Genomic DNA, 13,935 nt, shown 5'->3' with positions numbered 1-13,935 from the left:
AGCGAAGATGAGCACCGTCCAGAAGTTGGTCTCGCTAGCAGTGAATGGTGGGTGGAAGCTACACCAGCTAGATGTGAAGAATGTATTTCTTTATGGGGATTTAGTGGAGGAGGTGTACATGGATATACCACCAGGATTTGGCACAGACCAAACAATGGGCAAGGTCTGCAGGTTGAAGAAATCTCTTTATGGGCTAAAGCATTCCCCTCGAGCTTGGTTTGATAGGTTCATGAGAGCTATGATAGGTATGAGATACCAGCAGATCAACGATGACCACATTGTGTTCTTTCGATGAAATGGGGTTGCGTTACTATACTTACAGTATATGTGGATGACATGATCATCATAGGGGATGATGAGAAAGAGATTGCCCAACTCAAGGTGAGACTAGGCAAAGAATTTGAGGTGAAGGATCTTGGTTTGCTTCGATATTTCCTTGGGATTGGATAGCTCGAGGAACGGAGGGAATGGTTCTCTCTCAAAGGAAGTATGCAATTGATCTTCTCACGGAGACAAGTATGTTGGGGTGTAAACCTGCAGTTACACCAATCGACCAAGGATTCAAGATGAGCACAGAGGCTGGAGAACCAATTGATCGCGAGAGATACCAGATATTGGTAGGCAAGTTGATCTATCAGAGTCACACGTGTCCTGATATCTCTTTTGCAGTGAGCATGGTGAGTCGCTATATGCATGACCCGAGGAAGAGTCATATGGATGCAGTGTACCAAATCTGATGTATTTGAAAAATGCTCCTAGAAAGGGACTGATATTTAGGAAGAATGGTTATGTGAGCATTGAGGGGTACTGCAACTCTGATTGGGCTAGCTGTTTCGATGATAGGAGATCCACCTCGGGTTACTGTATCTTTGTAGGTGGTAACTTGGTCTCTTGGAAAAGTAAGAAGCAATCTTTGGTGGCAAGATCGATAGCGGAAACAGAGTACAGAGCTATAGCTTTGGGAGTTGCAGAGTTGTTATAGCTAAAAGGTATGTTGGTGGAGTTGAAGCTAGATCAAGGAGTCAGAATAAAGTTATGGTGTGACAACAAGTCAGCCATAAGCATTGCCAATAACCCAGTGCAACATGATAGCACCAAGCATATCGAGGTCGATAGGTTCTTCATCAAAGAGAAGTTAAATAGTGGACTACTGGAGCTAGACCATGTTTTAACCAAAAACCAGGCAGCAAATTATCTAACAAAAAGGCTCAATTTGTCAGACTTAACTAGAGAATGTGACAAGATGGGCTTAGTGGATATCTTTCTCCCATCTTGAAGGGGAGTGTGGAGATTTATTGTATGTTTATATATTTTCAGGTTTTTTAGGGGCCTATGGGAAAATAGGTAACAATGAAATAGTCCAGAGTTGTTTTTATAAGAGTGAGGTGTAAGGCTCTATATAAGCCTAAAAAATTTATCAATGAGTAAAAACAACAATAAAAACAATATAAAGCTACTCTCATAATTCGGATACTAGTTATGCGTTAAAGAGAGAAAGAGCTATCTAATAGGATGAGTGAAAGCTACTACCCGGTAGAAAGAGGTACCACCTTGAAAGTGTGAAAACCACCTTGGCGTACCTTAGAGGATGTGTGAAGCTACTACCTTCTCTTTTTATATATAAATAAGTCCTCTTTAATAAGAACTTCGAGGAGTACATGTTTGGTTGACTTGAGTGAGTTTACACACACTTATGAATGCCTAATTTGCATACTTTTGGTGAACCTAAGGCCGAGCACTTTCAACTCTTCCACTTAGATACTTTAATGTTTCATTTTTTCTTGAGGACAAGCAAAAGCTTTAGTGTGGGGGAGTTTGATAAGTGTTTGTGTATAAGTATTACTAAGTATACTTCTCTTACATTGAGCATCACTTTTATCAGATTTTATGGCTCATTCATGTGTATTTTTGTTTCTTTGTGCATCTAGGGTTATGGAGACAAGTTTGGAAGAGAGGAAGCAAAATTAGATCATGGACGTGATGTTTGAAGAATCTCTTATACCGAACAAGGATCAAGGCACAAGTTGTGATCACCGGCATGTGGATGTGTGCCGACCTTCAAAATTGTTCAAGTGAATTTATAAATAGGAGGGGCACAAAGGCAGTCACACATATGCTCCAACTTGTGTAATATTGTCAAGAGCTTCGTCAATGTGTTTGAAAGTGAAAATTCAACATGATTTACCGCATGGATGTGTGCCCAACCATGCGCCCTCAATGGGAGAAGAAGATTTCAAGAGTATTGTAGCAGTTTACTATAGTAAATTATTCTAGCAGTTACTATTTACAGCGCGCAGAAAATGAGAAGCATGAAAATTCACATGCCCGTGTGGAATTTACACAGGGGCATGTGAAATCTTGATTCTAGCCTTTTAAATACCGCTTCACGAGTTTGTTTTGGGGATCTTTGTCCTATCTTTTGGAGGGAGTGCGACTAGGGCTTGGAGAGGTTTTTGCTGGGATTTTGGAGTGTTTGTATGGCATTCGACATCAATTTCATTTGGAGGAGAGTTATTGGAGGAGCTTCTGTGGGCTTCGATTTGGCGGGGTGTGCCCTAGGCTCGACGGAGGAATCTTTGAAGAAGAAGAAGCACCTCCTCAAGACCATCACCACAGAATGCAAGAGGGTTATCTTTATGGAGTTTTTCATTCACTTTTGATTTCATCTTTGATTTTGTATTGCTCCATGGAGAGCTAAACCCCTAGTGGGTACTTGGACTTGTAAATCCTAGGATGATTTTGTTTCATTGACTTCTATTATGTTTCTTTAGTTGATGTTTTAATTGAGTTTCAATCTTGTGTTCTTGTTGTTGTGATTTTCCCTTAAAGTGACACTAGGGTTGAGAATTCCTCTAGGTAACCTCTTGAATGAGTGACACTTCATTAGGTCAGACTTAGCAAGGTTGAAGAGGGTTGAGAGGGTGAGTCGAGAGGTAGCAGAATGTCCTCTTTCCCTTCCTACGTGATTTATCTTATCTCCATATTCCAAGAGTTCTTTGCAATAATGATAGAGTGAAGTGCTATTAGATCTTTTTTACTGGGGCTTAGTTGCTCGAATGACAGAGTAAAGTGTTGAAAGATCTTTAGTGTTGGGGCTTAATTGTGATTAGGGATCCTTCCCCTGAATCAAAGAGTTTGATCTACATTAGGGAATAAGGTTCATCACTTGGTATCCCTAGAGCCTCAAGTAGTACCACACAGTGTGAGGTGTTAAGAGTTTCCCTTTCCACCAGGCATAGTGTAGAAGGCTAGTTACAGTTGACCTTAGGTTTGGCACCGTGTGTCTTTGGATATCCATGACTCATTAAACCTCAATTAGGAGGCATAATATTAGTCTTGCACTTGAAACAATAGTCCTAAGGTGTGCATTATCCAGGTACCCCATTTTACCATTGGTTACTTTCTCCGATTACTTTAACTTATTCTCTTTTCTTTCACTTTCATTTTATTGACATTAGTTATTTGAATCACAATCATCAATCGATTCCACTTTAGCTAAATAGCAATACTATTTGTTTCTAGATGTCTATTCCCTATGGATTTGACTACCCACCCATTGGGTACTTTATTACTTCGACAACCCGTGCACTTGCGGTACACACACGCAAGGGGTGTGTCACTAAGCACTATAAGAAAAATATTAAATTGGCATATTAAAATTGGCATCAACAAAAAAAAGTTCTAAATTTATCACAACATTTGACACGGAACTAACAAAATGTGTCAAATATATAATTTTTTAAAAATATTTTTTTTAATTCCGTGCCAAATATACAAATTTAATAATTTTATAAGACAATACCAAATGCCATGCCAAAGATAATAATTTTTTTTAAAATAATTTACCAATTTCATGCTAAACGCCATGCTAATTAAACATGCAAATACTCTGATAATGTATTTTTTTAAAAAAAATACTCTGATAATGAACAAATAGTACCTCTCAGTTTCATTATTCACAAAATACCCTCTTAATTTTCAGTATTCACTGAAGGTCTGTCCTTTATCATGGGCATTCATTTTAAGTCCACATCGTTGCTAACACCATGACTTTTGAAGAGAAAAGATAGAAATACCCCGACATACTCATCCATACCCTGTTGCCAACTCTCCATATTGGGAAATGGTGGTTTAAGTGATTACGAATCCCAAGGGAAGGCGCGATGGTTGCCATGTGTTCCTTCTTAAGTTTCCTCTTTACCTTTTGAGTGGGAATAAGCCCAAAGACTTTACCTTCTTTACGTTTGTTTCCCATCGTGAAAACCTCTGTTCAACATTGAAGGTCTTAAAAAAAGTTTGCTAGATATTTCTGATGAGTGTATGTCATATAGATATTTTTATACACTTTTCATGTATTTATCTTGTCTTCAAGCATTTATTTGTTGTGATTCGATGCTACTATGGGTATTATTGTGTAATTGTGCAGGAAAACAAGTTCTTATGCAAAAAGGATTCAGCGCAAGTACAGTGTGAAAAGAGGTTAAAACGTAGTGTTACAGGTGAAGCACAGTCTGAGCACGGGCGTGCTCCATCCCATGAAAATCTCTGGAATTCCTCATCAGGCGAAGCACAGGTACTGTAGCAAAAACAATGTAATTGAGTTATTGTATCAAACTAATGTAGCAAATCACTATAGCACAACTGTGAGGAAAAGCACAGTTTTGGTAAACAGATCACTAGCGTGCTTGTGGGAACACCGACAAAGCATGCCCATGCTCATCCCGTGTTTTCTCTGATTTGGAGAAATTGATGAGCATGGTCCTATTTTCAAAAGCACGGCCTAAGCACACCCATGCTTAGGGCATGTTGAGCCCAAAAAACACCTTTTAAGATATATCTAGGTTATTTCTTTGGGGGGATCTTTTTCTCTTTTTCTTGGGGGCGTCTACCAAGGTCTTCCCCAACAAAATTCTGGGGCTGGAGTGAATCTATGGTGTAAGAGTGCAAGTGTAGCGGAGCTTAGCGAGTGGGACTTCATTGGAGCAGCGTCGGAGTGGTTTGTAAGGCAAAGAAGGGAGTCTTTCATGGCTTCTATTTTTTTGGTTTTTGTTAGTCTTGTATTGATTTGTAAAACTATGAGGGGCTAACCATTCTCTGGTTCCCCAGATCTATGAACTTGGATATTTATGTGTTATGTTGATTTACTTGCGTTTAATGTCTATGCAGTTCTGATGTGTTCTTGTGTTTATTCATGTGTTGCATAACTTGGTGTACTTGATTTGCATAGTTGTTTGTATAAAACTTGGCTTGTGTGGATTACTAAGACACCTTTTACATGCGTGTACTACAAATGCACGGGTGTCAGAGTAATAAAGTACCCAATGGGTCAGGTAGTCGAATCCATAGTCAACAGGGTTACTAGTACTAATTGCTTCTCTGCTATCTAGCCTAACTATCAATGGGATGATGTGATGATCTAGTGTGCGAAGAAATGAATACCAAAGACTAATATGCAAGGGTAAAATAGAGGAAGATCTCAATCAGTAAAGTGGGATATTTGGGCAATGCTCGCCTTAGGATTCAAGTATTAGGTACCAGGTATGCAAAGTGTTTCTAAAACAAGTAGGTTAAGTCATGGAAATCCAAAGATAATCGGATCCTGCCTCCAGATCACCGATACTGGTCCCCTACGAGATCCAGGTGGAGAAATCTCTAAGTCTCAACACCTCACACCACATATACCCGCAATAGACTCTAGGGATTCCAAAGGGTGTATTCGATTCCTAAAAATAGGCCTAACCCTACTTCTAGGTGAAAGGTCCCTAACCCTCTACGAGGTCTCGGTGGAGAAATCTCTTAGTCTTAACACCTTACATAACTATGGTTGCTAAGAGCTTAGGGAATACGGAGATAGAATACACCAATCAAAGAGAAAGGGGACACTCCACTATCTCATGACTCACCCTCTTAACCCTCTTCAATCATGAAGTTCTAACCCTAATGGAGACCTCTCTCTTACCAAGATGAGCAAATCAAGCAAACCAAATAATCATAAGATCAATAAGGCAAGCAAGCATTAAGCAAACAAGATTGAAACTCAACCAAACTCAAATTAAAAAGAAACACAAAGAAAATCCACACAAGATTAGAATCCTAGGGTTCACAAGCCCAAATACCCTCTTGGGGTTTAGCTCTCCATGGAGCAATATACAAAACAAACTATAAATGAATGAAAGTATATAAAAACCATAGAAATAAACCCCCCTTATATCTGAACTAACGGCCTTTAGAGCTTTGACACCTTTATGGAATCTACTCGGAAGCTAGGGTCGCTAGTGGCTTCCTTGATGCTATGACAGAGGACGAATCGATCAAAGTTGGTGAAGAAATGTCTGCTAAGCAACAAAGTCCTCTATCCAAACTGTAGTTGTCTCACATTTCAAGAGCTGCAGAAAAGATATTAAAAGAAAAGGGAAAAATGGCTATTTATAATCTGAAATCAGGGTTGTCAAGTGCCTTCACGCGATTGTGTGAGCCCTCACATGACCGGGCAAAAATTTCATCCGGCCGCGTAAACAGTGTTTTACTATAGTATGACTACAGTGATTTACTACAGAATTTTGCATGAACAAGGATACAAAACGCTTCTTCTCTTGAGGCCACATGGACAGGCATGTGTTTGCGTTGTAGGTTATCAGGCTTCTCTTCATCTAATCATCATTGGGAAGGTTCATGAATTCTTTACACATGTTGGGCCATGGGAGTGTGACTGCCTTTGTGCCCTTCCAACTCATAATCTAACTTGAATTGTCTTGGAAGTTAGCACACGCCCTCAAGTGTATGAGCTCCGCTTGTGTCTTGATCCTTTTGTTACACAAACTCCCAAAAGGTTCCTTCATAACCTATCTTTGCTTCCTTTTCTTCTCTCAAGCCTTCACAACCCTATTTGCACAAATGAACAAGAAATACAATTTATGAGACATATAACATGATAAAAATGATGCTCGATGCATGTAAAACATATAAAGAAATATGTTTACTCAAGCACTTATCAAACACCCCCACGCTTAAGCCTTTGCTTGTCCTTAAGCAAAACTAAACATTAAATTCATGGAATGAAAAAGAGAACTGCTTGGTCTTAGGTTCACCGAGATAGTATAAGAATAAATTCTAAAATCATGCAGATATTCAACCACTAGATGAAACAATCAATACTCTAACAATGAATCCAATAAAAAAATACAAAGCGTGTGTATGTGAAGAGCTCAACTCATGTCAACACTATGTCCACTACTCAAAGTTCTTATTGCAAAGGAACTTATTTATATACAAAAAGAATAGATACTAGCTTCACTCATTCTCTAAGGTAGCCTTTTCCCGAAAGGCCGGCCGAGTGGCTTTCACACTTTCGGGTGGTAGCTTTTCTAATCGAAGGTGGTAACTTTCACACATCCCATGAGATAGCTCTTTCTCTCATTAGGGCATAACAAGTATTCGACTTATGAGAGTAACTACATACACAGTTGGTAGATCTTTCCACCCCCTATGTACACACAAAAATTGAATTTCTGAATTTTTTTAATTTTCTTATTTTCTTTTTTTTTTTTCAAATTTAGACTAACACTATATTGTCCAACAAATATTGAACTAGTGTTTTCATAAGTTTAATGAGTAAGAAAAGTGCACGAAGAAGTAATCAGACAAAAATTTCTAGAAAATTGGGCAAAAACTAAAGCATGATAAAACCTAGTGTTTACAACCTCCAAAAACTAAGAATTAAACTCTTAACCCTAAGGTGAACCTTCATTGGCAACATGAGCATGATCATGAAAAGCACAAGTAAAAGACATGTATAAGGTGAACCCTCCCCCACACTTAAGATGTACATTGCCCTCAATATACGCATGTAAGCACAATAAAAATATCATAAATACAAGCGAAATGTGTGCGGGAACCCAATTGAAACAAGACTCCCCTGAACTCTTCATTGATCATTTGGTGAAGTCTAACTCATGGGTGTGTTGTATTCAATGGGTTGTGAAGCTCACACGACAGTGTGATAATGTCACACGGCCATAGACATGATTTAACCATCATCAACATCACTCTCAAGGCCATCTGCACAGATACAAGGGGTTCAGAGAAGCTCAACCAAATAGAAAAGATGCACGGGTTCATATATATAAAGCAATAAAGCATAGAATTGTAAAACAAAACAAAGTATAATGATAACTAAAATCCAAAAGATAAAATAAAGAAAACTAGAAATAATAACAAAAGTAATGAAAACTATAGTCTCAAGAGTGGGACGCCTCAAGCATCGGCATCATCTGCAGTTGCTGCTGGTGCATCAGAAGCAATGTCCACATCCAAGGTCAGCTGTATACGATCAAGGCATTTCAGGGCAAGCTTTTTGGTCCTTGGTGTCATACTTGCACGGAAATTGCCAAAGAAATGCAAATTTACGTGATTTGGTGGAGTGTAGGAATCTACGAGAGCGTGTGGGCAAGCCATAGGCCGCATGGGCAATTTTAGGCCAAACATCAGCCCTCATGGTTGCGTGGGCTGGCCAAACATCACCACGTTGCATGTCTTGTTGCCATCTTGAGATATATGTCTCATTACCATCTCGAAATTTGTATATTATCTAAAGCTTGCATTCCTCAAGATGAGCATTTTTTTTTTGTCTCGGAATGATTATTCTTGTCATTACTTCACAATCAAGATCCTTTATATAATCTTTTGTTAGTTTGGAGACTTATTATTATTATTATTATTATTATTATTATTATTATTATTATTTTTATTGAAAATAGGTATTTGTTCAAAAACCAAACAAGTGGCCGGACAAGAATTTCCCATTAAATATGAGAATAAATTGGAACTCTTGATGTAACATAGGATGCTTCCATGTAATTTTTTTAATGTAGGTTAAACCTGAAATCTACAAATTAGAAGTTATCTAATTTTGTAATGGGTAATGGTCCACTACGTCCATCCCATGCAACATGTATTGCATCAATGGAAGCTCCACTTAATAAAATTTACAAGCTTTCTTTCATGTATTCTTTGCAAACTTTCATGCACTTGGGTAGGGCCCACTTCTCCTTGAATGATGTTTAATATATGGCAAAACTAGTCCCTTTTTTACTTTATAACTCAATCTTGCATAATAAGGGCGTGTTTGGTTCACTTCTTTTGAGGCTGAAGTGACTTAAGCCATGACTTCAGCTTGACTTTCCTGTGTTTGTTTCTCTATAGTGATGAGGAAATGGTGATGTGAAACTTCCGATTCACCCCAACTTCACCCATTCCACTTCTGAGAAAAAACTCCTAAGTCACACTTTGGTGTTTTTCCTCTTACTGGTTGAAGTCTTCACATCTGGCCTGTGCACCCATGTGACCACGCTATTATCACTGTCACTTCCCTTCCTTGATTTTCGCTAGTGTTTTCCCAGCATCTTCTCTCTTTCTCACCCACATTCCTTTACTTTTTGTCTCATATATTCTTCTCATCTATCCTGAGGAAGTCACGGTCTCTTCATCTGTTTTTTCCTTTCTCTTTGTAGGTTAGGAAGAGAGTGTCCTCTTTGTCACATCTGTTCGCCGGTCTTGCTGTTATTAGAGATTTTTCGTTTACTTTTTGGGTTGGGGTTTCCATCAAGCATATTTTTAGAGTCAATTTCTTATAATTCATGTGTAGGGCTAGCTCTTCATGATGCTTTCTTCCCTTTTTTTATTTATTTATCTATATATATATATACTTTTTTGAGTTGTGGCTTTCCCTACACTTGTTTTTGTTGTCTCACATCCATTTTTTTTACTTCAAATTTTTTGGTAAATAAAGGGATTTACAATCATTTATTTTTTGGTTTTTGTTGTTTTGTTATGGACCTGTGATAAATGAAGGGATTTACAGTCATTTATCTTTACTTTTTTTATGTTTTCTTATAAATCTGTGATAAATAAAGCAATTTACTATTGTTTATCTTTTGTTTTTGATGTTTTCTTATATATCTATGGTAACTAAAGGGATTACAGTCATTTATCTTCTCTTTTTTTATGGTCTCTTATAGCTCTGTGGTAAACAAAGGTACTTACTGGCATCAATTTTTTTTTGTTTTCTTATTTTCTGTTCTTATTTCCCTTCTTTCTATGATTAAGCAAACATGTTCTTCTCTCATGATCTACCTTGGCATGTTCTTTTTTCCTATATCATGGCCATAGCATTGATTTACTGTGTTCATTTTGTGCTTAAACTCATTTTATACATGGTGTTTTTCCCCTCTGTTCAATGGATGTAATCTGCTATTTTTATTTGTTTATTTGCTTTTGGTATGCCACAAGCTTTATGGTTGGAATGGGTTTTAAATTCTGCATTTCCTTTTTTTTTTTTTTATTTCTAGATTGTTCAAATTTCTTTTTTTTTCTTGGGTTCTTCAGTTTATATGTTTGCTTATCCTTTATCATGTACTTCCTCCTGGTGTTTTCATAATATTGACATGGTGGTGTTTTCTATAATAACTGCATTTTCATGTTCTTTCCTTCTATACACTGGTTTCGCATATCATTTATGCAACTTCTCTATGTAACATCAACACATTTTATACCATGTTTTCTATATGAATTTTGTTAAGATTTGCATTTTGCTCATGTAGGTAATTTTAATCTTATCGGGCATTGTCAGTGATTTATAACTGTTGCTTTCATGTTTCTTCTATATCGTGTATGTGTGTCCTACAAATTGTTATATTCTGCCACAACATGGTATTCAGTTTGTTAGCATCTTCACACCTTCATCTTCATATTTCATGTGGGATATACTTGTGAATTGGGTTTACCCTTTCTTCATGTCTTTATTGTCATATCTGCTTCATCTTACATGTAGGTTATGATTTTCCATGAACATTTTTTGTCCATTTACAATCCAGATATTAGCTATTTTACTCACATTCCCTCCTGCACCCCTGATTATATGCAGTTTTGAATGTATTCAATATTTTCAATCTTTATCTTGTTGTTTCATGCATTTCCTAGGCAATTACAGGTTATACATCACCTTTAGAAATCTATATTTCTCAACTGTTTGTTAGATTCCATTCATTATGTGTATTTGTTGCGTTTGCATGGTTTTACATATTGCTCTCTAGGTCTAGCAACAAGTTTCGTCTTGATTTGTGTGTATGTCAAAAGTTTGTTGGCATCCATTAGCCATGTTGATTTGTGTGTCTACACGGTTTTTTTATACACATGGGTCTCCAATTCTGGCAATTAATTTTGTATTAATAGTTACTGTTATGTCATGAAAGTCTAGTAAAGCACATAAGAAAAGTGAATCATAATTTTTTTATAAAATGTGTAGATGGATAGTTAGGCATTTGATAAGCGGTCGAGGTCCCTCGCAGCAGCTTTTGCAATAGTTGTTTTCATTGTTGCCATTTTATTTCAAGAATTGCACATTCCTAGGGCATCAAAGTGTCCCATTCCTTCATTGTTCAGAGACCTAATTAGGAAAAGGCACATGAATCGTATCTTATAGGGTGCCTAAGACTATTATGTTAGCTACCTTAGGATGGATGTAGGCCCTTTCATGCATTTGGCTTCTTTTATGAGTGACATCCACATCTTTGTGGACATGAGACATGTCTCGGTGGAGGAACAACTTACGATATTCCTACACATTGTTGGGCACAACACAAAGAATATGACCATAAGCATAGAGTTCCTTCGACTCAGTGAAACAATTAGCATGTACTTTAATAATGTCCTATGAGCAGTGTGCGCATTACACGATGATTATGTTCAGCCCCGTAATGGCACTTGCCACCCCGAGATTGAGACCAATCCTAATGGGTATCCCTTTTTCAAGGTAATCATAGATAATAACGTAAACAAATTTGATTAGTGAATTATTCATAATATTAAGATTTTGGAAAATATTTCTTTCTCCTATGGAGGTATTGGTCTTTTCAATAGCACACACATAGATGCCTCTGTTCCACTTCATGAGTTACCCGTTTTAGGGGCCAGAAAGGCCCAACCAAAAATGTGTTTGCCATTGTGAATCATAATCTTAGATTCACATATGTGCTAGAGGGATAGGAAGGATCAGCAAACGATTTCACCATCCTTAGATATGCACTCTCACGACGACAACCCGAGGGGTTGGAATTAATAGAAATTTGCGAACATTAACTTATTTGTTTTAACAATTTTAAATGAGTTATGTTTTATGTTAGTGTTTCTTGTAGGGAAATAATACTTGGTAGACATGGGATATACAACTATGCATGGTTTCATAGCTCCATATCGAGGGTTTAGATACTTGAGTGGACATATTTTTCTATATGTTTTACATGCATTTGAGCATCGTTTTTACCATGGTTTATGTCTCATAAAATGTATTTGGTGTTCATTTGTGCAAATAGGTTGTGAATGCCTTAAAAGAAGAAAAGAAAGCAAAGATAGGCTATGAAGTCACCTTTTGGGAGTTTCTGTGCATCACAAGGATCAAGACATAAGAGAAGCTCATGCACACAGGGGGTGTGTGCCAACTTTGAAGAGAAATCAAGCTAAATTGTGAGTTGGAAGGGCAAAAAGGTAGTCACACACCTATGTCCCTACTTGTGTGAAGAATTCAAGAACTCTCCCAATGATGGTTAGACGATGAGAAGCCTCATAGCCTACCACGCGGATGTGTGCCCGTCTATGTGGCCTCAAGGGGAAAAGTGTGGAGCCTTGTTATGAAGAGTACTGCAGCAAAACACTCTAGCAAATCACTGTAGCAATAATATAATAAAAACCTCACGCGACCGTGTGAAATTCCCACACGGCCCCATGGGGGGTTTTCCAGCCCACATGATCACATGGGAGGATCACACGGTCGCATGGAGGCACATGACAGACCCAATTTTTAACTATAAATAGCCCTTTTGCATTATTCTTTGAGGACTTTTTGCTAGCGTTTGAAAAATAAAGCGCCTAGGGTTTTGAGAGGAGGTCTTTGGTGAATTTGGGGGGCGTTCTTCACCAACTAGGATTTTATTGATTTTCATTGCATTATTATTTGCTTTGTAATTTGCCCCATTGAGGGCTAAACCCTAGTAGGTATTTGGGCATGTGAACCCGAGGATCGTATCTTTGTATTGACTTCCTTTATGTTTTCTATTAAATTTGAGTTTAATTGAGTTTCAATCTTGTTTTCTCATTGCTTGCATGTCATATTAATTCTTATGGATAATGATAGGGGCGTAAGTGTACGTGCCAATAACGTAATAAAAGTGTGCTAAAAGCAGAGTGTCTGTCCACAGAGAAGAAAGTGAATACTAGTGGTAACTCTAAATCCGAAAATTAGCCTTAATGATCGAATGTTGTGTGTGTGAACAATAACAAGTAAAATAAAAAAATATAGTAAATAATAGGATAGAAGTCAAGGAAGAAAGCGATGTCCCAGTATAGCATCCCTCTAGGGTTATAAAGTGCAAGACAGAGGTCATCTAGATATGCAATCCTATTTGAATCGAAAGGTTTTCCGGAATTATATAAACCCCGATTTCTCATGCGAAAAGTAACTGAATAGGTGTAAAGATGATACAGACATCCACACAATCACATTAATACTCTATGAAACTTTATTGTGGGCTAATGACAATCCCTTAAGTAAATAATCTCCCCCAAAGAAAGCGATTACCCCTAATCTGAATATAGAGCAGAAATGCGATTTCTCCTAAAATCTACTCTACATGATTTTAAAGAGCACGGAGATTGCCAATAACTCAATCGGCTTAATTACAAACATGATTGCCAATAACTTTTGAGGGAAATGATGTCTCCAAAGTACTATATACCCAGGCTTAATCTCAATTCCCTCTTATCATGGCATGTCTATGCTAGGTGGGTAATTCTACTAGTCACGTAGCACATCAAACATGATATCTTGGTCGTTTGCCTCATTAGCAACCAAGCATTCAAACACACAATTAGATTCAAATAGAT

General features: G+C 37.6%; 1 protein-coding gene across 1 annotated transcript; it reads left to right on the top strand.

Annotated features, from left to right (window-relative positions):
• The first annotated feature begins 467 nt into the window (after nt 1–467).
• LOC120282850 (uncharacterized mitochondrial protein AtMg00810-like) lies at nt 468–982 on the top strand. Its single transcript, XM_039289686.1, has 2 exons — nt 468–677; nt 764–982. The coding sequence occupies exons 1-2, from the start codon at nt 468–470 to the stop codon at nt 980–982; spliced, it is 429 nt and encodes a 142-aa protein (XP_039145620.1).
• Nucleotides 983–13,935: the final 12,953 nt, after the last annotated feature.

Source organism: Dioscorea cayenensis, chromosome 18 (assembly GCF_009730915.1).
Source record: "Dioscorea cayenensis subsp. rotundata cultivar TDr96_F1 chromosome 18, TDr96_F1_v2_PseudoChromosome.rev07_lg8_w22 25.fasta, whole genome shotgun sequence".
Taxonomy (NCBI): domain Eukaryota; kingdom Viridiplantae; phylum Streptophyta; class Magnoliopsida; order Dioscoreales; family Dioscoreaceae; genus Dioscorea; species Dioscorea cayenensis.
The sequence above is the reverse complement of the archived record's forward strand: the minus strand, read 5'-3'. Positions and strand labels throughout refer to the sequence as shown.